The 24222-nt window shown below is 40.3% G+C and overlaps 1 protein-coding gene and 1 long non-coding RNA gene across 2 annotated transcripts; one reads left to right on the plus strand and one right to left on the minus strand.

Moving 5' to 3' along the window:
- Positions 1 to 3224: 3224 nt before the first annotated feature.
- On the minus strand, positions 3225 to 24222 carry zdhhc8a (zinc finger DHHC-type palmitoyltransferase 8a). Its single transcript, XM_023269413.3, has 10 exons — positions 23886 to 24222; positions 10178 to 10299; positions 9930 to 10087; positions 8734 to 8906; positions 7170 to 7272; positions 6924 to 7015; positions 6703 to 6832; positions 6468 to 6582; positions 5084 to 5196; positions 3225 to 4985 (listed from the first exon to the last, which is right to left on the minus strand). The coding sequence occupies exons 1-10, from the start codon at positions 23987 to 23989 to the stop codon at positions 3666 to 3668; spliced, it is 2430 nt and encodes an 809-aa protein (XP_023125181.2). The 5' UTR covers positions 23990 to 24222; the 3' UTR covers positions 3225 to 3665.
- LOC129347333 (uncharacterized) lies at positions 13791 to 14851 on the plus strand. Its single transcript, XR_008599380.1, has 2 exons — positions 13791 to 14512; positions 14627 to 14851. It is a non-coding gene; the product is annotated as an uncharacterized LOC129347333 (long non-coding RNA).

Genomic DNA, 24222 nt, shown 5'->3' on the forward strand with positions numbered 1-24222 from the left:
CATTACCATTTTACCTCTGGCTACGAAAACTGGGATGGGTGAGATGGGGGGAGGAGGAGGAGGGATGCAAGGCAGCAAGAAAACAACAGAGCGAGGAAGGAAGACATCAGAACATCCAGTCGTCTGTCCTTACATGGAGTCATTTCTGCAGTACAAGAGGTGTGTAAGATTTGATTGCTAAAAGGAAAAAGCTGAGCAGGGGTTCAAATATGCATGTGAAGACTGAGTGACTGTGTTGGATTTGAAATAGGGAATAAAAAAGGACAAGATAACGTTGGAATTTCAGCATCATTACCCCTCTGAGACAAACAACAGCTTACCTGAGCATTACAAGAGAATATTAGAGTCTGCAGGACACAGAAAGGAACAGGTATGTGTTAGGGTATATATTTGCAAATGGAAATACATGATGCAAAACACAAATCTGAAATAGAGAATGGCTGTAATGTGTTATTTTCTGTCACAGTGTTGTGTTATTTTCTGGTATAATGGGATTGTGACTGGAAAGTCATCAGTACTTCCCCAAACTGGAACAAACAAACCTCAGAGAAACGGACCGAATGTGAAAAGCTGGAGCCATATGGGTAATTGTAGGGATGCTTTTGTGTAGCTGAATTTATTTTTTTATGCTATGCTAAACTGTCTAATCTTTAAAATGCTGTTTTCCTGTGAAAATGATTTGTGTCCACACAAGATCATTTTTATGAAGATTTAAAGAACTGAACACAAAGCAACAGCAACAACAAAAACCCAACTAAATCTCTTCTTCATCATCTTTTGAGTTGGCAACGCATCAAAGCTCACATCCGGAAAGAGGCAAGACAGACAATCCAGCTGACTGAATCGTTATTTTATAATCTTGACGTCATCCGACAAAAATCTGCATGATCAGTGAAGATGCTTCCACATATGCCGCCTCGATCCTCACTGGGCTGTCGCTTATTTGCAAATGTCTTTTTTTGGGGGGGTTATAAAACACTGATTTAGGGCAGAATGAGGGCTTAAAGGGAGACAAACGCTGTGCTTCATACATAGCTGGATTAATGTTCTATAAATTTTGTTCCCTATCTCTGACATTATGATTTGGGTTTGGAAATTGTGAAGGAAAAATGGCTCTCTTTCTCCTTATTGAGCTATTTCCTCTCCGCTGTTAGCTGAAGACATCCCAGGATATCATGCAGGTTGCAGCTGTCAACTATAGCCACCTTAAATCAAGTTGTAGAACCTATAGATCACCTCATATTATCCTATTTGCTTCTCCCAAACTGAGGCTGGGAGCACATTCCGGCCCTCTCTGTCCCTAATATGACCCTGAGAAAGGCAGATGCTGCAAAAGAAGATACATGAGAGAGAGACACCTGCTGTAGGCAAAACATGACTTGGTTAAGATTAGATATTGTTTAGTCTAGTACGGAGACGACAAGTTGTCTCCATATTGGGTCGTAATCTAAATATCATTCCTTCCAACTCGGTATATACCCAAGGCTGAAGAGAATCCTCAGAACTGATGCTGCCAGTGCTCACATCACTGTGTTGCTCGTTGGATCACTTCTCCTGATATCAGTAAACCTTATTCTCAACCTAAGCCATCTGAGTCTCCAGAGTGTCTCTGAATCTGCCTCCTCATTCGTCTCTTGACATCACAGAATTTCCTAACAGAAATAGTCAAGTGTGGACTAAAATCAGTTTCATCGTACACATGTCCTTTAAAAAAAAATGACCTTTAATAACCAGGATCATTTAAAATTCAAGGTGAAGCAGCTTTTGAAGAGGGATCAGACAAGTTATCATGGATGATTCAATGCCTCTAATCAGGTCTTTTATTGTATGACTTTGTTGTTTTGAATATTCCACATAGAGACAAATGCAATCCATCAATGCACTTGTTGGGTCATATATGATTAAAATAAATTAATAAAATGTAGTCAGAAAAGTTTGCTACGCTCTGGCTCACAGATACTTGAGCAGAAGATGTCAGTGACTCATACAAATGGCAGCTTGTTGTCTAATGCTGCTTTGAAGGCCCTGGCGTCGTCCTTCGCCTCTGACTTCCTCCCCGTCGTCTCCGCAATCTCTTCAGTGGAAAGGCGGTGTCATGTAATCTGCGATCTCGTTAGATATTTTTGGCAAGAACAACCGCTCTGATGACTACTGAACAATCTTGTTTACATTTTACTGGTTGCTCTCTGGCACTCCGACAGGGAGGCGTCTTTTTTTTTTTGATCATGCTCCACATCTTTTGTTGCTGTCGTGTCTTTAACTAGGCCTGTCTGACTGAGGTGTTTGCGCATCGTGCTGAATTTACCGGTCTGGTGAGAGATCTTTCAGCTGCCAGGAGATGAAATCAGTCGGGCCTTCCTAAATGTAACCGTTATATCTGTTGTCTGAAAGGTCAAATAATTCTCATGAGAGTGTGACCTCAAAGTGTCAAATCATGTCATATGCTGCCTCAACAGAAATGCGTCATTGTTTGTCAGGGCTCGAGGTAATAAAATGTCCTGTTATTAGTAATATTTCTGACTGATTTATGAGCCTGTCCTGGGACTGAAGGCATTTAAAACTGTCAGAAAAAGTGAAAATAACCTAAAAAAACATATATTTTGTTCTCATTACTATAATGGGAAGCCCTCATAGTGATAATAAAACTGTGTATGGAATATGGGGCATATCACAGAGCCTCCATCAGATCCTGCTGTTTTTTGGGATTTCACACACAATAGCATCATCTGCTGTATCTGGATGCCTCACTGACATCAGGTCACCTTCTGAAACTCTTCACTAGAGGGTGCCATATGCAAATACAGTGCAGGAACTGCCATTGCAGAGCCAGTGAATCATTCTGCTACACCGCTGTATTTCATTAAACTCCCTATTATGTAACAATTTCATGTGTTTTTCCCAGAAATGCTATCGTTAGCGGCGTACAAATGTATGTATTCATGCGCTGTAGCAATTTTGAGAGACAATAAATGAGCCTGAAAGTCGATCTCCGTAAAGCATCGCCATCTGTTCGAATTATGAGCTAAAATGATCCTGTGATTTGGGAGTAAAATCTACAATCGTAATATCTTTGAAGCAAGATTGATAAGCAGCGGCGAAACGCAATTTTCATTTTGCTGCTTAGAGTAGCTGCCTCATTCACAGTGCCATTGTATTTTTTATTTTCCTGCACAGGTGATTTCATTCAAAGCCATTCACATCACAAAATAACATAAAAACAGCAGTGGAAATTACAAAATAAGTTTATTCATATAAACAGCTACAAAATTCTATTAAACAAGGGTTTCTTTTTTCCAGCAGGAGACGAATCAGATAATGTGGTATTACACTGTTTCACAAAGCAATATCAAAACACATACAAACAGATAATAAGTTAATCTGTATTCTTTACATAGCTCTTGAGTTTATAGAGCTCCCTCTGTCTGTAAGAGGATGCACAACTATCCTGAGATTCAGTTAGTTTTTTTTTTTTCATTTGGTCAATGACCTTGCAAGAATATTTCTAAGTTTATCCTTCACTGTGTATTTGTTTTTCACACACCATCCCACACAGTTTCCTGTGGCCTCTTATTTACAAAAGATTGTGGAGCTGTGAAGACTGAGACTAACGCTGCATAGATGATTCATTCACACCATCAGAAACATGGAATTTATTTTCTTTTCTTTTACTTCAGAGCTCCCAGCGTGACAGAGTCCTTCCCCTCAGAGGAGTACGGGAGCGAGGAGCGTTTTGTGGTGGCATAGGAGGTGTATGGAGGGGCAGATGAGGCGTTGGAGGGGAACAAACGGGGCAGGGTGGACGTAGAGGAAGGGAGGCCTTGCGTTTGCCTCTCGGGAGGGCAATAGGCCGGAGAGGAAGACCTGCCTTTGCTTTGTAGGCTGCTGCTGCTGCCGCTCTGCAGAGGAGAGCTGGAGGTTTTTGGCCCTCGAGTAAGAGACGACGTGGAGGAGCTGGAGAGAGGTGAGGTTCTCATGCCATAACCGAGAATGCCTGTACTCATCAGGAACTCCCTGGAGCCGTACGCCGGGGGAGTCGGGCCTCGGGAGCCTGGAGGTCGGATGTTGTCCGGCGGTAAACTCCTCCTGCTGGGGATGTCGTAGATCCCCATGTCTGGGCCGTAGAGCGCCTGGGATCTGGCTTGGAGACGGAGCATCCTCTCCCTGTCTTCCAGCTCCCTTCTCTCGTGGAGGGATGCCATGATGGTTTTGGAAAAGTTGTCATAGCGTGCAGCAGCCGACTTGGGAGGTGTCAACTCCTGCGGAACGAGATCCCGAAGGCTGTCTCGAAGACTTTGAGAGGTCAAATCTCGCATGACAACACCTGGAGGGGGAACGTCTCGTGATGTTACACTTTGGGTCGCGAGGTCTCTGGGCATCAGCCCTTGGAAAGCTGGGGAAGAGTCTCTTTGAATAAAACCTTGGAAAGAAGGCGACGGATCCCTTGAGGTGAGACCCTGCAAAGATGGCGAGAGGTCTCGAGGCTGAGGGGAATGTCTGGAGACACCCATAAACACTGGACTGTAGGTGTGGGGAGGCGGCCGTTGCACCGTCCCATCTGTGCCCAGGGACATGAAGTGAGGGTGGTAGCTGACTGAAGGAGCCCCTCTCTGAGAAATGAACTGAGGGTCTGAAGGGTTGATGAGGTTATCGTAGGGGAGGCTGCTGCTGCTGCTGCTGCTGCTGCTGTGGTTGGCCAGCAGGCCGGAGGAGGAGATGATGCCCGGCGGAGGGTTGGATCCCAAACCGTCAGCGTGCATGGCGGGCAGGTGGGATTTGCTGCCGTGGCGGCTGCTGTGTTTTAGGGTGAGAGAACGGGAGTTGAGCGGCAGAGAGTTGAGCTGCAGCGAGCTGGACACTGCACTGGCCTGGAGGAGAGGCTGGACAGGCAGACCGGCCTGATGGCTGCCTCTGACTGGGCTTCCTCTGGATTCAGAGCGGAGGTCAGGACCTTTGTTGTTCCCTTGCTGCTCTGATGTCTTCAGCAACTGAGCAACACAATAAAAAAACAGGCAGCAGCATCTGTCAGATACAGATCAAATCTAGAACTTATATACTGAGGATCACACTCATTCCAAAAAGTCACCTGCTCTGGAGGAATGGGGGATGATCCTCTGGATATGGCCTCCAGGACCGGACGCAGCTGTGGCACGGTGGGAATAGATACAGGAATGATGGATTTGGTGTGATGTCCCATTTCTGAAAATGAAATCATCTACTGATTAATTGTAGGCACGAACAAATGTACATAGAAATCTACACATATATCCCAGCAGTGATATTTTGAGGGAGTTTGAAGGGATAAGGCAGTATTCTACATTGTTCCTATTGTCAGCAAAACTCACAAACAGACCAATACCAGTTGTCTCAAAATACTTCATCTGTCTAAAGCACTCAGCTCAAAGCCCACCGCTCCATACCAAAGCTATAAATCTTTAAAGTGGATTACAAGCGTATATTTTGCAATTTTTTTTTAACCCTCTGAACCTCAAAGCCTGGCAGCGGGTTTGAGAGGCATGTTAGCTTTTGAAAATATCACCAAAAACGACATTGTTTATCAAAACTCTAAAGTGGAAAAACAGACTGCAAGGATTTTCTACTTTCTGACGGTCCTTGAATTAACCATCTGTGAAGTGCTGTTTGGTTGGAAAACTAAACCAAAGCTAAACAAAAAAATCTTGATATTTCATCCAAATCACTGAACTGCAGGCAGTGTGGAAGCAAATCAAAAAATACAAGTAATAAAATATCTCCAGTATGAGGAGTTACCATTGTATTTTTTCCACATCAGCAGCACCAAATGCTCTACAAGTTGATTCCAGGTATTTCCCATTTTTGTGAAATAAGTTTTTTGTTTTTTCAAAACACAAAACACGTTTTTAAGTTCCCTCTACTTCTGTCCATTGTTGTTCTGTTTCCATCAAGGTGCAGGTTTTTATATATAATACAGTACAATACAAGAACTTTATTTATCCCTGAAGGGAAATTCAATTGTCTGGGAGTCTCATCTGTTTACTATAGAATTATACAGTCTAATTGCTGATGGTATGAAAGATTTTCTAAATCTTTGTGTCCTGCAGCGCATGGATAAGAGCCGTCCACTACCGATGTTTCTTTGCTCATTTAGGGAGTTGAAATGGATGATCCATGTTTCTCAGAATGGATAAGAATATAAGAATATTGCAGGGAAAAATTTACCAACAATGAATTAAACTGTAACAAGAGCATAAAATGTCCAGAAACTGCTTTGTGTTCAGAGGATTAAAAAGGTAAAAATATCCCCTAAAGTATAAAGATATTGCAGTTTGTAAGAAACATTAAACTTAATTATTGCTTTTAAAAGATGTAATAAAACGGCCTCAATGCTAGGAGAAATTTCGTCATTGTACAATATATATGCCAAGAAAATACTGCTGCAGTTGTGTGTGTAGTTATCACAGGATGCTGGTGTTTGTGTCACTCTATAGTACCGTCCATTGCAGCTACTTGGCTTTTCAGCAGACCGTGGTCCGGCTTCGGAGGCAGCGGCGGTGGAGTTTTCTGTTGTTTGATGTCTGACAGCTCGACAGCTCCAGTTGAGGGTCTCTGGCAGGACGGGAGAAAAAAAACCCACAGAGACATGAGAGATATATCTCATATCGCTTGACAACTGAGGTCACAGTCCTCAGACAGTGAGTGAGGAAATGTTTAACTGCTCATGCATACTTTATTTTGGAGATCCCGGCTCTGTATCCCGTTGTCCCTGGCTTTCACTGGCGTCTGTTTGTCAGTCTCTGGCCTCAGGAACGGAGGCTGGATGTGGATGACTGTTTTCTTGCAGGGCCTCGCTGTGTACCTGGTGTCCCACACAGTAAAGTGTCAGCCAATAATGCAAAACAATTCTGCATACAAAGCCGGAGATAAAGCAGGAAAACGATGCTTCTTACTTTGGAGAAATGGGACTGCAGACCAGATACTCCAAGTTGTTACAACAGCCCCTTGTAAAAGGATTCACTCCTCCTTGAAACTTTCCAGTCACCTGCAGAGAACATGCAAACACATTTTATTCATATATTCCTTTATTTTACACTTAGAATATATTTTAACATCATTATTTAGCCCTGAAGATCAACACTATAGTAACATTTAAATGCTTCTAGGCAGTAGTTGAATAATAGAGAAATCAAACTGACTTGTTCATTGGTGGTTCGTCCTCTGGATACCAGATAAAAATGGAATCCAGTGAGGCCCAGGACTGGGATGAGAAACAGCCCTGATATACTGATCACAACCAAACTGGAAATAGTGATAAGGAAAAGTGCTTTATATTGGTATCAGTGAGACATGTGCACATATAAAAGCACAGATACTGTCTCTAAGAAACAGCATTCAACTCCTTTCGAAGTTTTCCCCATTTATTTATTTTTTGTTTGATAGGGACAGTGCACATTAATGAACATCTATTGAGGCAGCAATAGACGTAAATATGCCAGATTATAGCAACAATGATAATTTACATCCGCAGTCCCTCGGCTGGTTTAAAAAAAAAAACAAAAAAAAAGAAAACATAGTGAAACAAAGGACAACAGGTTACAATAAAACCACATTACAAAAAATATACAAAGAAGTTAAAGGTCAGTGGTTGCAAGACTGGTTTACTTTCAGCCACTCTTTAAGGTGAGTTTTAAAAGTTGGCAACGTTTGGACATTTTGGTAATTTCTTCATTATTTTGGACATTTTTTATTAATGCTGTTGAAGTTTCACATCATCCAGAATGAATTTCTGTTATTCTGGACAAAATTTGAGTCATTTTCAACCACTTTTTACTCATTCTGGGCACATTTTTATTAGTTCTGGGAGGTCATGAGTCATTTTTGACACATGTTCAGTAATTGTGGACAATTTTATGTAATTTTATACAAATTCTGGGTCACTTTCAACAATTTATTTTGGTCAAACTCTCCAGAGTGAGCTATTGTCTTTCCCAGTTTATCCTGACAATAATGAATTTTGGGCAATTTAATTATTTTTTCCAATTGTCTGACAGCCTTTTAAATTATTTATGGCATGCCATTTGGTCAGAAAAAAAGGTGAACTAAATCTCAGAAAAAAAATTATATTTAATCTAAATCACTTTATTCCACATGTCACATTGGAAAAATTTGCCAAAAACTAGGTATTTGTTCAGCAACATTTCTACTGAATTTAGAGCGAAGAAGGGACAAATACAGAAGCAAAAATTTCCAATAAGTGGAGTTATTATCTTATTTTCTTGCTTTAGCAACACCAACTGCTGTTCATACTGATTTCAGTTTTTTTCCATTTTTGTAAGAAATACATCTTTTCTATTCTTTTAAATGATTTATGGCATTTTAACTTCACTATACAGCACAAAAGACAGTTTGAAGTTCTCTCTGCTCTTTACATCTTGAAAACATTGAACTTTGGTCAATTTCATTAGACTTTTCAGACACCAATTTATCAAAAAAGACTCTTTCATGTCAAAGGGAAAACAGATTTCTTCGAATTAATGATGATTAATTAAAAATACAAAATGAAGAATAAGTGACTGAAGACATTTTCACCACCTTCAACTCAGTATTCAGTAGACACTGCAATTTTATCCCATTCTTCCTTGCAGGACAACAAATTCAATGTTGAAAAGCAGTTAAAGGGGGGGAATCAAAGGTGGGGATGAATACTTTTTATAGACACCATGAATGCTGCAAATGTACACTGAGTGCGCTCAAGGATACGTGACAGTGCAGTGCAGCTTCCATAATTCGTCCATGTGGTGCAGGACGTATATGAGGCCGAAGGTGAAGACGCCGATCATGTGAAAGGTGAGAGACAACAGAAACAGGAAGAAGTAGCGGTAGTTTCGCCTCCCGATGCAGTTGTTGACCCAGGGACAGTGATGGTCAAAGTCCTGAACAAAAAAATAAATAAATGAAATATTGCGAAGCTCTGAAAAGCAAGTGAGTCAATATATAATTGCGGGACTTTTTGTAACATAGTTGACAGGTATTGATTCTTCTAAAATATTATATATACAATTGAGTAAAATTGAAATTGAAAGTTATTTCTAAAGATATTGTAGTAAACCTGTTGACATGCCATAAATCCACACTTGACTCACACACTACTTTATATTAAATAACTCAGAAAGTCTTGGAGTCTGGCCAGTCTTTTCTTCAGGAGGAAATGACATCATGTGGAGCAGGTCATGTGATCTGGAATTAACACACTTCCTTGAGAGGTGTTTTTGTAATGGGGAACTTAGTTGAAAGTGATTTCTGGGACACAGATACAATTTGTTATTTTGCATACAAAATTCAATATATTGCCAAAAAAGAAATATCTGTCATGATTATCTCAACTTAATAAAAAGAACACAATCAAAACAATTTTTGAATCAGCTCATTTCATTATTGTTTAGCTAAGTAGAAGGTGGTTGTTATTAAATTCAGAGGATGGTTTAGTTGACATTTTAGTGATATCCAGTCATTTTTATTAATAAGTGATTGTTTCCATCATAAATAATTATGAAATGTATAAAGACGTGATCATAATGAACATAAAAAACATTATTTTTTTTTTACTTTTAATGAAAACGTATGCAATATGTATCCCATGGATTTCAAAAGGCCCTCAATTATATATTGACCCAAGTATTCATCTGTAACTTGTGGGATATCTGAATATCCACTATGCTCCCTAAACACACAGTTTAATACAGGCTGTCTGAACCCTTTTTTCCCCCAATTGTATTTCTACTGAAGCCACAAAGGATCTGAGAAAAGGATTAACCTGATTAATGAGATCTCTCTCTCCCTCCATCACCCTCTGTCTGTCCATCATTCACCCTGCAGAAATCCCCTTTATTGACTTTCCCCACACACACACACACACACACACACACACACACACACACTCCGCTGCCCTCGCTCACCTCCACACAGTGATCGCACACGCTGCAGTGGGAGCAGCGTGGAGGTCTGTAGAAGTGGCACGACGCGCACCACTTCATGCGCACCTGGACGCCCTTCACGTCCACGTTCTTGTAGAGCGGAGCGCGGAACTCATCATCCTTGTCTTCATCCTCGCTGGCTGCGAAACAATACGTGAAATTGCTGAATAAAACGACGCTCAGGAAGTGATCCATCCTGCCGTAAACACAACTTGACTTTGATTACTAACCCATCGGGAGCACACCAGCATCCATAAAGGTTGCCATGGTGAAGTTGGCCAGCACAAAAAGGAAAAGGACGGCACAGCATGGTGGCACAGCAGGGCAGATGGTCACAGCCAGCCATGGGCATCTGAATACACAGGAGAAAGAAAAAAAAGACTCGGTGTACTTGTGTTCATTCAAAGCAGAATTCTTGTTGTAAACAGAGGGTCTGATGGTGTTTTTGAGCCCAGCAAGTTTTCATCCCTGAGAGGTTGAGGTTAACACAAACAAAGATTTTCATCTTCATCTAATTTATTTTAATGTTGAGCGGTGGATCCCAAAAGTAATTGTTTACAGTAAGATAAGCATGTATTAGCGTGTGTTCACCCAGTGGCCTCAACAAGGGGATTAAACGATGGGGTCTCTCCTGCTAGAAACCTACTGCCTCTGTAATGCACAAAGACTGAATGATAACTTTCATTATCATTCTATCTGTAAGTTACTTGTTTTTATTCCATCTTGCATCATTCACTCCATAAAATATTAGAAACAAAGCAAAGGAGAACGGCATCGCAATTTTTGAGGCCAGCATAAAGACATCAAATTGCTTGTTTGATTGAAACATGTAGAGAAATTAAATTTATAATAGTGTAAAACTGAGAAAAGTTGCAATTCAAAACATGAGAGAACTTAGATCCAGCTGCAAACTGTTCAACTGACTTTCTAAAATCATCACACTTCAACCAGTCACACGAAAAGATGGTCATGCTGAATAACAGCAGTAGTTTGTTCATTATCATTGCAGAGCCTTTGGTAAATATTCAAATATGTATGATAAAGCTAACAGAAGAAAGTCGGGTGGAATTAATGCCAAATTGATCTTTTGATCTGTGTAATATTCTAAAATTGAGAATTTAACTCTGAAAAACTTTTTTTTTTTTAAATATAATTTTTGCAAATTTTTTTGCTAATTGTTTCTATATTTGGGTTTCTTCATACATATATATATATATATATATATATATATATATATATATATATATATATATATATATATATATATATTTTTTTTTTTTTTTTTTTTTTTTTTTTTTTTTTTAACTTGTATTTGCTCTAAAAAATGTTCAAGAACTATCTTCCACCAACTCAGTGTGTGTGTGTGTGTGTGTGTGTGTGTGCGTGCGTGCGTGCGTGCGTGCGTGCGTGCGTGCGTGCGTGCGTGCGTGCGTGTGTGTGTACTGAATTACACCAAACGGGTGAATGATTATATCTCTGTGTGAGATTAGTGGGAGGGGCAGTATAATCAGGTTACGGTAGTAGACAGAGACAGAAAAGATTCACTGGATAATATTAACAGCATTTGATTGAACATCACTTATTTAACCTATAAACCTGTTTGTTTCTGAATCCTACATGGTCTGACATTGTATCAGCATTAGCAGAAATAAATAAAATATCATAAACTGAAAATGTGTCAAAGCACACTTTCTGCACTTTTTTTTTTCCAGATATGGCTTCACAGATAAGTAATGTGAGGGATTAAACACCAAGTCTGAGTGCAAATCAAAACACTAAAGCAATTAAGAGTCCCCTGCTTCATTTGTGCACTTCATCCCAGTGTGGCTCCAAACCCCAAACCCCTGGGCTGGTGGTGGGGGAGGGGTCTCCCCCCTAGAGGAAGGCCTGCTGATGCCATGCCAGCTGCAAACCCAGTAATCCCCTGGATTATGAACTCTGGATTACAGACCATTTCTGCCAGTCCAGTGCATAGTGGATTCCTCACATCAGAATACACGGAGTGTGCAGTCAAAGCTCACCATATATCACATAGCACACCACTATACGTAGATTGCATACCATGAGATAAATCCAATTGATTCACTCCTGGTAGGCTTTAATTGCAGAAGACTTCCAGTTATTACAGATGTTCCCACAAGATTTGCAGCAGATGAGGAAATATTGGAAATAGGACATGAATTTTCTTTGTAGATTCCAACAAATTTAACATAATGAAATGCAGAGAATCTTAAAATGTAACAATGTGTGACAAAAAGATTAAGGAAGCAGAATATGATCTCCCAGCCCCCATTCAGGCGAGGCTGATGTTCAGGATTTGTGTCCGAGTTCTTTACATTAAATGTGGTCATGTCTGACATGTGCTTTAACTGTCCTAGCTGGTCGGTTACATTAAGCTGAGTAACTCAAGCAGGTTAGTTACAACACTGCTTTCTCTGGACTGTAAAAGAAAGCTTAGGTAAGGCCCGCTTCAACAGGAATGAGCTGAATCATGGGATTTTCACTGTTAATTCTAGTTTACTGGTAAATTATTAGCATTTCTCTTTTCTAAACACTAAAAAATAAATAGATGCGGACCAGATTACTACGCGAACGCCTCTGTGTGGTGCACGATGAGCCTCCATCATTGGTCTGAGACCATCTGGACCACAGGGAAAGACAGTTCATTACCCTGCAGCACAGCAAGACAAGCCCCACCTAATGAAACAGCCCGGGCAGAGCTCTATTAAATCACACAGAACAGTAAGCTGCTCTGCAATCTGCACACTGGCCCTCATCCCTGCAGTGGGTCAGTGGCACAGCAGACGCAGCCACACAGTCGGTCAAGCCACAAGTTCACTACCGCTGGCAGCCGCGGCCCCTTTAGTCAAATACTGTCACAGCTACATAAATGACATCACTGTCCTGTAATCTGTCCGAGAAGCAACATCGGTACGAGAAAAAAGAAAAGAAGAAACAATAGTGGTGGTGAACACATTCCTGCAGCTGCAAGAAAAGCCATTTAAGCTTGAAAACAGTGTAGAGAACCGGCAGAAATGAATTTCAATATATTTTATCATTCTGAACAAACAGTTTGCTCAGCTCTTTTAAAGGCTTCCAATTCCACTGACAGTTCAACCCCTATAATGAGAAACTATGACACTTTTTAAAGGCAGAAAATTGAATTCTTGAGAAATAAAACACAGCTTTGGGTCAATTCAATGCACAAAGGGCTTTTTGCTGCAAGAAACATTATCTAATGGAGGCCAATATTTGCTTGGTTTAGACATAATGCAGCATAAGAGGCGATACTGAGTACTGTGCTATTGATAACCTGTGTAGATGATGTATATATTAGCATTTAACATATTGTCAATACCATTTGTGGCACGCTGAATTAGCCCCATTTAAGACTTCCAACTTAACCTGGAGCTCAAATTCATTAGACAAAGCAAAAAAAAAAAAGCAGTTTTTTGAATATGTGGCACTTTAATAAAGCAGGAAAGTAGCCTTTTCTAGATTCAGTATACTAAATAAGTACATTTTTTGCATCTATAGGCACAGTGAGATGAATATATGGAGGACTAAAAGTGCCAAAATTAAATAAATAAATACATCATTAAATAATTAATTAAATATGTCATTAATTAATTAAAATTGGAATTAAATATTTCATTAATTAATTAAAATTGGAATTAAATATGTCATTAATTAATTAAAATTGGAATTAAATACTTAAATGTGTTATTAAATAAATATATCATTAAATAATTAAATATGTCATTAATTAGTTAAAATTGGAATTAAATATGTCATTAATTAATTAAAATTGGAATTAAATACATAAATGTGTTATTAAATATGTCATTAATTTATTAAAATAACAATTATTTTAAGTAAAAAACATATTTCATTATTTCACGATTTAATTAATTATTTCATGGTCCTTGTGTTGCAGTGGATCATGAATTAATTTTATCTGTCAACCTCGCCCGTCAAAGTCGGTGGGCGGATCCTAACACCTGATTGGTTACCCTGCACATCAAGTCAAGGCAAATCGATTCCAGATAATGGATTGACGCAGAGCTTGTAAACACATTCCGATACACTGGGTGGCGCTATTCACCTCTACGTTGGTTTGGATACTCAATAAAACAAAACTTTATTAGCAACCGCTAAAGACTCGGTCCTCTTTCCCAAATGTTGATACATGCGGTGCAAGACAAATTTTCCTTTAGCATTTCCTTTAGCATCTACTCGGCGCGCCACGGCTCGTCTCGGTTTAGTTGTTTTTCCATTACATTGAGAACCACCTCATCGTGGGTGGAGTCGTCATAGCACGGCGGTCCGAAAGTCCCTTACCGTCATTTCTGTGCGACACAAACGCAATGCAACAATGTACATGGAGGCGATAGTACACCTGCTGCTCGGTCTGTGGCTTTCTGTCAGATTCAGAGTAATAGAAGAGTCGGAGAAAGCTGAGAGCGGCGAGTCGAAACACTGAGGAGACACACAGGAGAGTTTGGGAGGCGATGCAGCAGTATCAAGCCGAAGACAAGCGGATATGAACTAGAGGACATATGAGGGTAAGCTAATGCTAGTTCGCTAGCTATCGTGTATCAGTCCTGTGAACGACCCTGTAATGGCTGCAGTTTATCGCTGTTAGGTATTAAAATATGTGTGCTGTGTATGTGTTTCAGATGCTCTCTGATGAGACTTCATGGGATTTACCTGAAGCAGCAGCACATGAGCCTGCAGTAGCACAAGGTGTAGAGGAGGAGGGCAGAGATGTACAGGATGCACTGATGCACTACGTGTCATGCAAAAGTTAAAAGTTGTTCTTCTTGTTATACTTCTGTTTTTCTGTCCCCGGACCGCTATTGTTTTCTTTAATGCAATTCTGACAATAAACTTTTGTAGATGTGTCTGTGCTATTGTTTGTTTGTGAAGGTTAGCAAGATTAAATAAAAAATTAAACGCCAAAACATTAAAACAGCTGTTTTAAGAAAATTACAGTTTGATAAATCAGTATTGCTTTGGTGTAATTCAGTCACCGGAATTATGAACCATAAAGGAGTTTGTGTTAAAACATGTTAAATCCCATTAAACACAAATACATTATTAGGGAATATAGAATTGTTTGGTTCAGACTGTTGACTCTTTTTCTACCAGTGTCTTAACAGACAAAATGAGAAGTTATGATGCAGTCACATAAGTCACAAAATAGTTTATTAGTCAGCAGCAAAATCAAAACTATTTACAATGTGCAAAGTACAAACTGTGGTGGGCCTCTCCTACAGTGGAGGACTAAAAGTAAAACTATATACAACTATAGGTGCTGGTCATATAATTAGAATATCATGAAAAAAGTTGTTCATTATTTCAGTAATTCCATTCAAAAAGTGAAACTTGTATATTATACTCATTCATTACACAGAGACTGATATATTTCAAATGTTTATTTCTCTTAACTTTGATGATTATACCTGAATACTCTGCTTAGGACATTCTACGACTCTGTGGTAGCGTCTGCTATTTTCTATGCAGTGGTCTGCTGGGGAGCAGGGAGCACTGAAAGGGACAGAAAGAGACTAAACAGACTGGTCAGGAGGGCTGGTTCTGTCCTGGACTGTTCCCTGGACTCCATAGAGGAGGTGGGTGAGAGGAGGATGTTGTCAAAGCTCACATCCATCATGGACAATCCCTCTCACCCACTGCATGACACTGTGGGGTCTTTAAGCAGCTCCTTCAGCAGCAGACTGAGACATCCACCCTGCAAGAAAGAGCGCTATCGCAGGTCCTTCATTCCATCTGCTATAAGACTTTACAACATCAGCATCACTGGCTGATGTTAACATAAACTGGACTATATCATTACCACCCCAAACCATAAAATTTGCACTGACATTCTTGCACTGCACATCTCTGCACTTTTAAACTTTATTTTTATTTTTATTTTTTCTGTTAAAAATTTTTTTCACCCTTGTATATATTGTAAATAAAGCTGCCGTAACAATGTAAATTTCCCCTGGAGTGGGGAGAAATAAAGAACTTTATCTTATCTTATACTAACAAAAATCTCAAATTTGGTATCTCTGAAAATTAGAATATTGTAGAAAGGTTCAATATTGAAGACACCTCTAATCAGCTAATTAACTCAAAACACCTGCAAAGGCCTTTAAATGGTCTCTCAGCCTAGTTCTGTAGGCTACACAATCATGGGGAAGACTGCTGACCTGACAGTTGTCCAAAAGACGAGCTTTTTCATGATATTCTAATTATATGACCAGCACTTGTAAATCTCAAGTCTATGGGAGGTGGACTCGCTGCCCACTGCCTACCCAGCTACCCCAGCTGCCCCAGCACACCCAGGAATGACTGGTTGAAGGCAGTATTCTGGGCCATCTCCTCCCGCTGCAAGGCCGCTTCATTCTCTCTTGCCTCGCTGAGGAACAACCAGATGTTCTCATCATGCTGGGCATGACTCCACTCCTCCTCAGCCTGCATCTCCACAAGTACGCTAGGAAGGTCCAATTTTCTGTGGCCCCCTTTCCTCTTGCCTAGACCAAAGACAGAAAAGTGATCAGAGTCAGCTTTAATGGCCAAGTAAGTACACAATATACACGGAATTTGGTTTCGGCTGTTGGTGTCATCCTAGGAATATGGAAGAGAATAATAAAAAATAAACAATAGAAAGAGGAACAGGGAGGAAAAAGAAATAGTAAAATAGAACACAATATAAACAGAAATGTACAGCTAGACTGGAATGTATGAACACATTAGCAAAATGGTAATTGCTATAAACACAGTAGTGGTGATTTTTGTGTACAGGGCTCTGTAGTCCAAATGTCCAGGGTGAATGGGGTCTCTGATGATGTTTTCTGCAGTCCGTACTATGGGCTGTAGTCTGTTTCTGTCCTGCTGTGTGGTTGATCCAGAGGTGCACAGGACAGATCGGATGACTGCAGTGTAGAACTGGATCAACAGCTCATGTGGCAGGCCATGTCTCCTCAGCTGTTGTAGGAAATACATCCTCTGCTGAGCCTTTTTCAGGAGGTCCTGAGAGATTGTAGTCCCCAGGAGCTAGAAGGACTCCACAGCTATGATGTGATGTGTTTAGCCACCCGTCCATCCATTTTCAATCATGATCATGTCTTTGATACTTTAATAAACTTCTGGCACTCTTCGCTTTAACCAAAGCACAAGCAGTAACTCCTCCACCACAAACAAAAACGACGTGGTGTGAACTTCACTTCATCCTGTGCACATTTTGGAGTTGGTAAGAACAGCTGTGTTTTCTCATTTTTATGTATATTTTCATTCAGTTTCACAGCTACCTAGTGACTATAAGAAGAATGGTTGCAATACTACACCGCACCAGAACGTAAATTAATTAGAGTGACTTACTTGTTAAATCAATGGAAAATAAATGCAGCTGCATGTGTTCTGTTTATGTGTCACTGTAGCTACATGTAGCTTTCATCAGGCGTTCCTGAGCTGGCTGCTGCACAGTTTGCATTTACACCTGCCTGAATTCTTGGTCGTTGGTCTCGTTGTTCTGATCATGCTTGCAGGCATTTACACCTGTAGTAATAATAATAATGCGAAAATCAACCATGCTCTCTGTTTACCGTGTCTTACCGGTGATAAGACGTTGCTGTGACGTGCTGGAGGTTGATGTTGACAGGGTCGGTGTCGAAGCTGGTGCGGGAGAGGAGCTGCTGCTGGTGGTGGAGAGGAGGCAGGGGAGCTGGGGGCTCCGCGACGGAGGTGGAGTAGGCTTCGCATGTGGAAAGGGATTCTTGAACAGAAATAAACACTCACACTAAGTACAAGAAAAACACGGCATGCTGACTGAAGTATTAGCTTCTGAGAGCTAAACGTTAGAAACAGCAGCACGAAATACAAGCAGAGCACGGAGTTAGCGCCGATGGCTAACTAGCTATCTTATTGTCTGCTACAGGAGACAACGACGTTACTTTCTAAAAATACTTGTTTGCTTAAAAGAAGCTTGCCACCAATGGGATAAATGATGTATAAGTTTCTTGAAGTTACAAAACACTCACCGTCCTCGAACGTCTCCAACAATGCAGCGGCTGAGTCTCCCTCCTGTTGCTCGCCGGTGCGATGTAGCCATCGGTGCCAGTAAATGGCTTCCATTAAACCTCTTCCAACACCTCCTGGTTGACCCACGCCGGCCGTTGTGGTCCTGGGTGGACCGATAGTCACTTTTGAGCTTTTTCAGCTTCTCCCTACACTGCTTCTGTCCTCTTTATATACAGTCTACTGTATATGTGAGCGGCCATCCGCTCAGAGACCTCCTGATAAACTTTCTCCGTCCAGCTCTCTCTGTATTCTTTGGTCCGCCACCAAAGACAAAGTCTCGACCTCTTCATTCACCCACGGTACAGGTCTGGCTGTCATATTAAAATTATGAAGAACAGAGAGTTTCGTGAAGAGCAATGCACACCATCGCTGTTTACAGTCATTTTTTAATGCAGGATTTTGTTTTCGTGCTGAAGTTGCTCTGTGTCGTCACTCCCTGCCCAATCAGTGGCCTGCACTATGTAAACGCCACATTATCGGCTCATCTCAGCTCGCTGGGAACCTCAGCCGAGAAGGTGCTGAAAATTAGTCCGTATGGAAACGCTCGCAAACAAAGATGAGACGAGCCGTACCGTGCCGAGTAGATGCTTGTGGAATCGCGGCTAAACAAAGACGAGCGGAGCCGTGCCGCGCCGAGTAGGTCCTAAAGGAAAAGCGCTCGACACTCCGAGCATCGCTGCAATTTGACAGGCTGGTAATCCACAAAGAACGTGATGTTCCAGAACTTCCCTCGGTATGCCAAACGCCCTGGTCCCTGTGTGTGCTCCTGTTGCACCCTGGTACCAGAAAACCGGCGGAGTACTTCCTCTAAATTTGCAGTCACTCTACGGTCAACATCTTGGTCGGAAAGTGCGGAAATAACTTCAACAACTTCAATAAATTCCTCTGCTTTACACGCTACATGCTCGCGGTCAGCAGGTCCTGCTTCCACATACTCTGCAAGGTCTAAAATATCTCTCACCAACTCTCTAGAAAGTTCACAGCGACTCTCCCTCTACACAGCCTCCATGTTTAGAAAGACTTCTACTTCCGGTTTCAAGGCAGACAAAAGCAGTGGATTAGACTAGATTCACGTTAGTCCCGCCCACGGACTTTGACGGGCGAGGTTGACAGATAAAATTAATTCATGATCCACTGCAACACAAGGACCATGAAATAATTAATTAAATCGTGAAATAATGAAATATGTTTTTTACTTAAAATAATTGTTATTTTAATAAATTAATGACATATTTAATAACACATTTATGTATTTAATTCCAATTTTAATTAATTAATGACATATTTAATTCCAATTTTAACTAATTAATGACATATTTAATTATTTAATGATATATTTATTTAATAACACATTTAAGTATTTAATTCCAATTTTAATTAATTAATGACATATTTAATTCCAATTTTAATTAATTAATGAAATATTTAATTCCAATTTTAATTAATTAATGACATATTTAATTAATTATTTAATGATGTATTTATTTATTTAATTTTGGCACTTTTAGTCCTCCATATGAATATAGCTAACGCGGGGAATTTTTCTTGGCCTTTCTCATGTTTGTGATCTTTGTTGACCTGCAGTTCCATTCTTTAACAATGCGCCAAACCTTAAGCACCAACCCAAACAAAAGCCCACAGTCAGAGGAACAAAAGCAGGAAACCAGTAACTGATGAATTTTATCAGGCAAAGGAAGACCAAGAAAAGTCTCGGCGAATCTAAAGGTCGTCCTGTAGCAAACCTGCAGAGGAAACAAAAATGAAAGTATGCATGCCTGCACTGCTAATGCCCACACAGAGCTGCTGACGCTGATAACTGCATGAATAATACCAGATAAAAGGCTATGAATGACTTAATATGCAACATGGCTGCAGGGTTTGGAATAAAGGATAATTCTTACATAGGAATCTGGTGGATAAATGCATCATTACATTGTTGTTTTGATGAGGAAATGTTATAAACTGGGGTCATTTTAATAGATTTGGAGTAGGGGTCGACCGATTATCGGCCAAGTGGATTATCAGATCCAATATTCAGCGTTTTTTCGATTATTGGTTTTTCAAATTAAATAAAATAATTGAAAAATGAGCCACTTTGCCCTGCCGACAGCACTATCTGACTAGTTACAAATCACAAGTAACAGCCAGCAACACTGAAAAATACATGTTGAAAGTTCCCTCTTCATGTATTTCAACCAAATGTTGTGTTATTCTAAAAATTTGACAGCAAGCTTTGTAGTTATCTCTTGTCATTTTCCATCACTATTAATAATTGGCATCAGCCCTGAAACACCACATCGTTCAACAGCTAATTTGGACGTGTCTCCATATGAGACTACAGAAATATGTCACTGTGACAGCTCGACTGGTGTCTAATTGCTGCAGACTTTTGGGAAATACAGTCAGAGCTCAAAAAGGTTGAGAGCCCCTGATGAACTCCATCTAGACTCAGCAAGAGGAAAGAAAAAAAAATCAATGACCTGCTGACGTGATAGATAGAAAAGAGACTGCTTAATTGGGACTGCAATGCTAAACCAGCAAAATCAGGACACTGCAAATGATTGAATGAACAAGTGATGATTCTGCTGCATTTGAGCTGAAATGACCTCACGACAGAAACATAGTTTTAATTAAAACGGCCTCAAGAATCGAGTTCAGGATTCAAATAATCCCCCTGATGAGTCTTTGTGCATCCCAGCGACTACATATTGATCTTGAAGTAAAACAGTTGAATATCTGACCCTCTGACTGTCCAAGAGTATAACTTTTTTAATAATGTCTGCAATTTTACTCGTCTTGTGGATATCTTATATGCCCTTCCAGCCTTTTGTGCTACAGCTTTTTTATTTGCTTTTTCAGCTTGGAAGTACATAAAGTGGACTTAAAGGCTATGTATATCAGAGCCAGGGAGAAACTATTTCTTTAAGGAATAAATTTGGAGAAACACCAGTTAATAATATAGTTTTTAATATGAACAATACAATGAAAATCATATGTCTAACCTTGTTAACATGGTGTTTTTATAAGTTAGAAGACACATCATGAACAAAATAAGGAGTCATACCATGACTGAGCATTTCCACCTTGAAACTCAATGGCAGTCTCAAAAACATAGATTCAAATTTGTTGGATTTTACACATAACAAACCTAAGAAACCAGTCCTGTTAACTTGTGTGTGTGACTTTCTGTATCGCTATTGCTCCTTAGAATCAGCTAGCAGTTTCAATTAATCAATCAATTAGTTGTAAAGTATTAAATTCATTGGCTATTTTGACAATTGATTAATTACTTTTAGTTTTTTTTTGGGAAAAAAGTCACAGCTCTGTAAGTCCAGGTACTTCAATTCAAATATATACATATATTTTTAAAATTTTCTATGGCAGTAAATTGAATATCTTTAGGTTATGGACAAAACAAAACATCTGAGGACTTCATTTTGAACTTTGGGAACCACAAATCAACATCTTTCACCTTTTTCTGACATTTTAAAGACCAAGCAGCTAATGGATTAATGAAGAACATAATCAACACATTATTCAATAATGTAAATAATAATTAATTGCAGTCCAACTAAACTGAATATCTTTAGGTTGTTGACAAAGCGAGACATTTGAGGCTTTCATCTTGAAGTTTGGGTACCACTGATCAACATCTTTCGCCATTTTCTGACATTTCGAAGACGAAGAAACTAATCACAGATTATTCAACAATGTAAATAATAATTAGTTGCAGCTTTAGTTTAAACATGTATGGCTGAATTACTCTAATATCAGAACTTGCCAGTGTGTAGCGTAGAGTTTTACAGTGTTTAAGCAGGTGAGCTGGTGTGCTTGAGCTGCTGTTGCATCTAAGCCATTTTAAAGACTTTTTAAGGACAAACTTCTAACTTTCATGCACTGAAATGAGTTTTTAGAGGAACCAAAGTGGGACTTTTGTTTAATATCTTTCATATCTGTAATTAGGGAGCTACAGCTGGAGTGACTTCCTGCCTTGAAAAGCAGAGACAGACAGGTGTCATCCTCTGTTTGGTCCCACCTTAGTAACACTGAGTCAGAAGGACACGGCTTGTCATCCGCCATAACATCACCACAGCCTTCATCCTGGTTACCGTGACTCATGGGAACATACAGTAGTTCGAGAATAGCGGCCAGCCAGACTCTGTATTCATGTTCAGGAAGTGCACATCTCAACTTTTTGATCTTGCAGACACATCTATACGGACTAGACAACCCAAAAATACATGAAGACAAAAAATTGCATTTGGAGATTCTGAGCAAAGCAAAGCAGGGATGACTAAAATGTTAATATTCATTATATTTGCAGTAACAGCTCCAAAGCTTTGAAAAGGGGTTCAATGAAATGTACCTCTTCCATTGATATTTTCAAGCAAAACTTCAAGCTATACATGTTACAGTGGCTTCTGGTTGCTCTTAATGGGCCTATTATTTCATATTTATCTTTATTTTAGAATCAAGTTGCCATGTTGTTGCCTGTTTTGGTATTTTATACTAATTTATTTTGTTTTACTGGCTGATTTTTCACATTTTGTATGGATTTGCACATGTTTTTTTGCTGCCTATCTGTGCACATGTACAGCACGTTGGTCAGCTCAAGTTGTTCTTGATTAGTCTTTTCAATTAAAAGAAAAATAAAAAAAAGGGAATGGCATAACTTTCGACTGCAAAACTGCCCCTTTCCTGTGCACTAGCTGCATATTTTTCCATGTACATCTGTAGTAAACTCAAAGATTCCAGACTCCACTTCCCCAGATGGGGGATCACATGGCATCAGGCGGAGGATCCTAATCCCATACCCCCAATCTGGTGTCAGATTCCAGTGGAAACGGTGCTCAACTGGAGAATACAGGAGAAACTAGGACAGATATGGCTCCAGAGGTCAGGGGTCGATATGCTGGCAGAGAGCTGATGAGGTGGGAGCCTTCAGTCATTAAGTCAATAGAGGATATCAGAAGGGTTTTTCCATATTGAAATTAGGGTATTATGAGTATAGAGAGCTGCTTGTTTGTTCCTTTGTAGTCCTTAATGTGCACATAAAAGCTTGAATTATGCATACAAACACACCACCCAGCCCCTATAGTCATCATTTAAATTGGATTCTCAGGGTATTATGGGATATTACATTCAATTTTTTTTCCTTGCATGCCAGCGTTGGCTTGAGTTTTTTTCTTTTTTTCCAACCGCCCGCGATGTCCGCCTTTCCTCACAAGTAGGTCAAAACAAGAAGGCTAAAATTAACTTTTTCAACCAAATATTGCATTGAAACCAAAGATTCAATCAGGTTTGGACTCCAACTATGCAGAGGAGTTTGTGGAGCTGTGGCAGGATTTGAAGTCCTCCAGCTACGTGACACATGTGGGTCACAGGGACAGGTTGATATCTATGCTGATTGTGGGTGGCTTATCCCCTCAACTGTGCTTACTGAGAGTCCTCAGGGTGCAACCAGGCAGCCAACCAGGTCAGATGGTGGCTCTGCCAGCAGGGCGAAGTCAAAGGAGAGGAGCTGCAAAATTTGCTCTTTAACAGTTTTTAAAAGATGGTTTAGGCAAGTTTTTAAATGACATTTTGGAGATGAATAAATATGAGATTAAAACTGTGCTCAGCATTTGGTTAATGGTGGTAGACAGGTTAAGGAGGATGTTTAAGGTTGAAGGATACCAAAGATGAAGGTGATTTTTTTGGTCCCAATTAAATCAATCCCACATATCTACATCTATATCTATCTATAATATTTCGATACAATGAATGGAGGTGCAGGCTACCTGAGGAATGACTGGGCTGTGTGTGGATGAATGAATGGACACATGAATTTTCCAGCAGTTTTTCCCGACTTACGTGAAGACGAAGAACAGGGAGGTGGATCCGACCAGGAGGCAGGCGGCGGTGCACACCGGGATGAAGGCGCTGGGCTTCAGCGAGTCGGCGCCGCTGGCGGGCATCCTGTCCTCTCCGCACTCATCAGCGGCTCATACCAACGAAACCGGCAGCAAATACTCCCAAAAAAGTGCTTCCTTGTTTCTGTACAAAGCCCTTCATGAATCGCAGAAGAACGAAAACCATATTCAGAGGAGGAGGAGGAGAAGAGGAGCCCGAGAGGCAACAGCCCGCAGCATCCGTCCCGTCTGTCCCGGCAGGCAGCTGCCGCCTCCCGTCCGTCCCAAAGGTGGTGCTT

This window comes from Amphiprion ocellaris, chromosome 17 (assembly GCF_022539595.1).
Source record: "Amphiprion ocellaris isolate individual 3 ecotype Okinawa chromosome 17, ASM2253959v1, whole genome shotgun sequence".
NCBI lineage: Eukaryota > Metazoa > Chordata > Actinopteri > Pomacentridae > Amphiprion > Amphiprion ocellaris.

Bases quoted from the DNA above. Each gene is read 5' to 3' on its own strand.
- zdhhc8a (XM_023269413.3), bottom strand. From the start codon at position 23,989: ATGCCCGCCAGCGGCGCCGACTCGCTGAAGCCCAGCGCCTTCATCCCG. The intron at 10,300-23,885 runs GTAAGTCGGGAA...CTGTGTATTCAG, and splicing joins TCCCTGTTCTTCGTCTTCAC to ATGCCCATGGCTGGCTGTGA. The intron at 7,016-7,169 runs GTCAGTTTGATT...TGTTCTCTGCAG, and splicing joins GACGAACCACCAATGAACAA to GTGACTGGAAAGTTTCAAGG.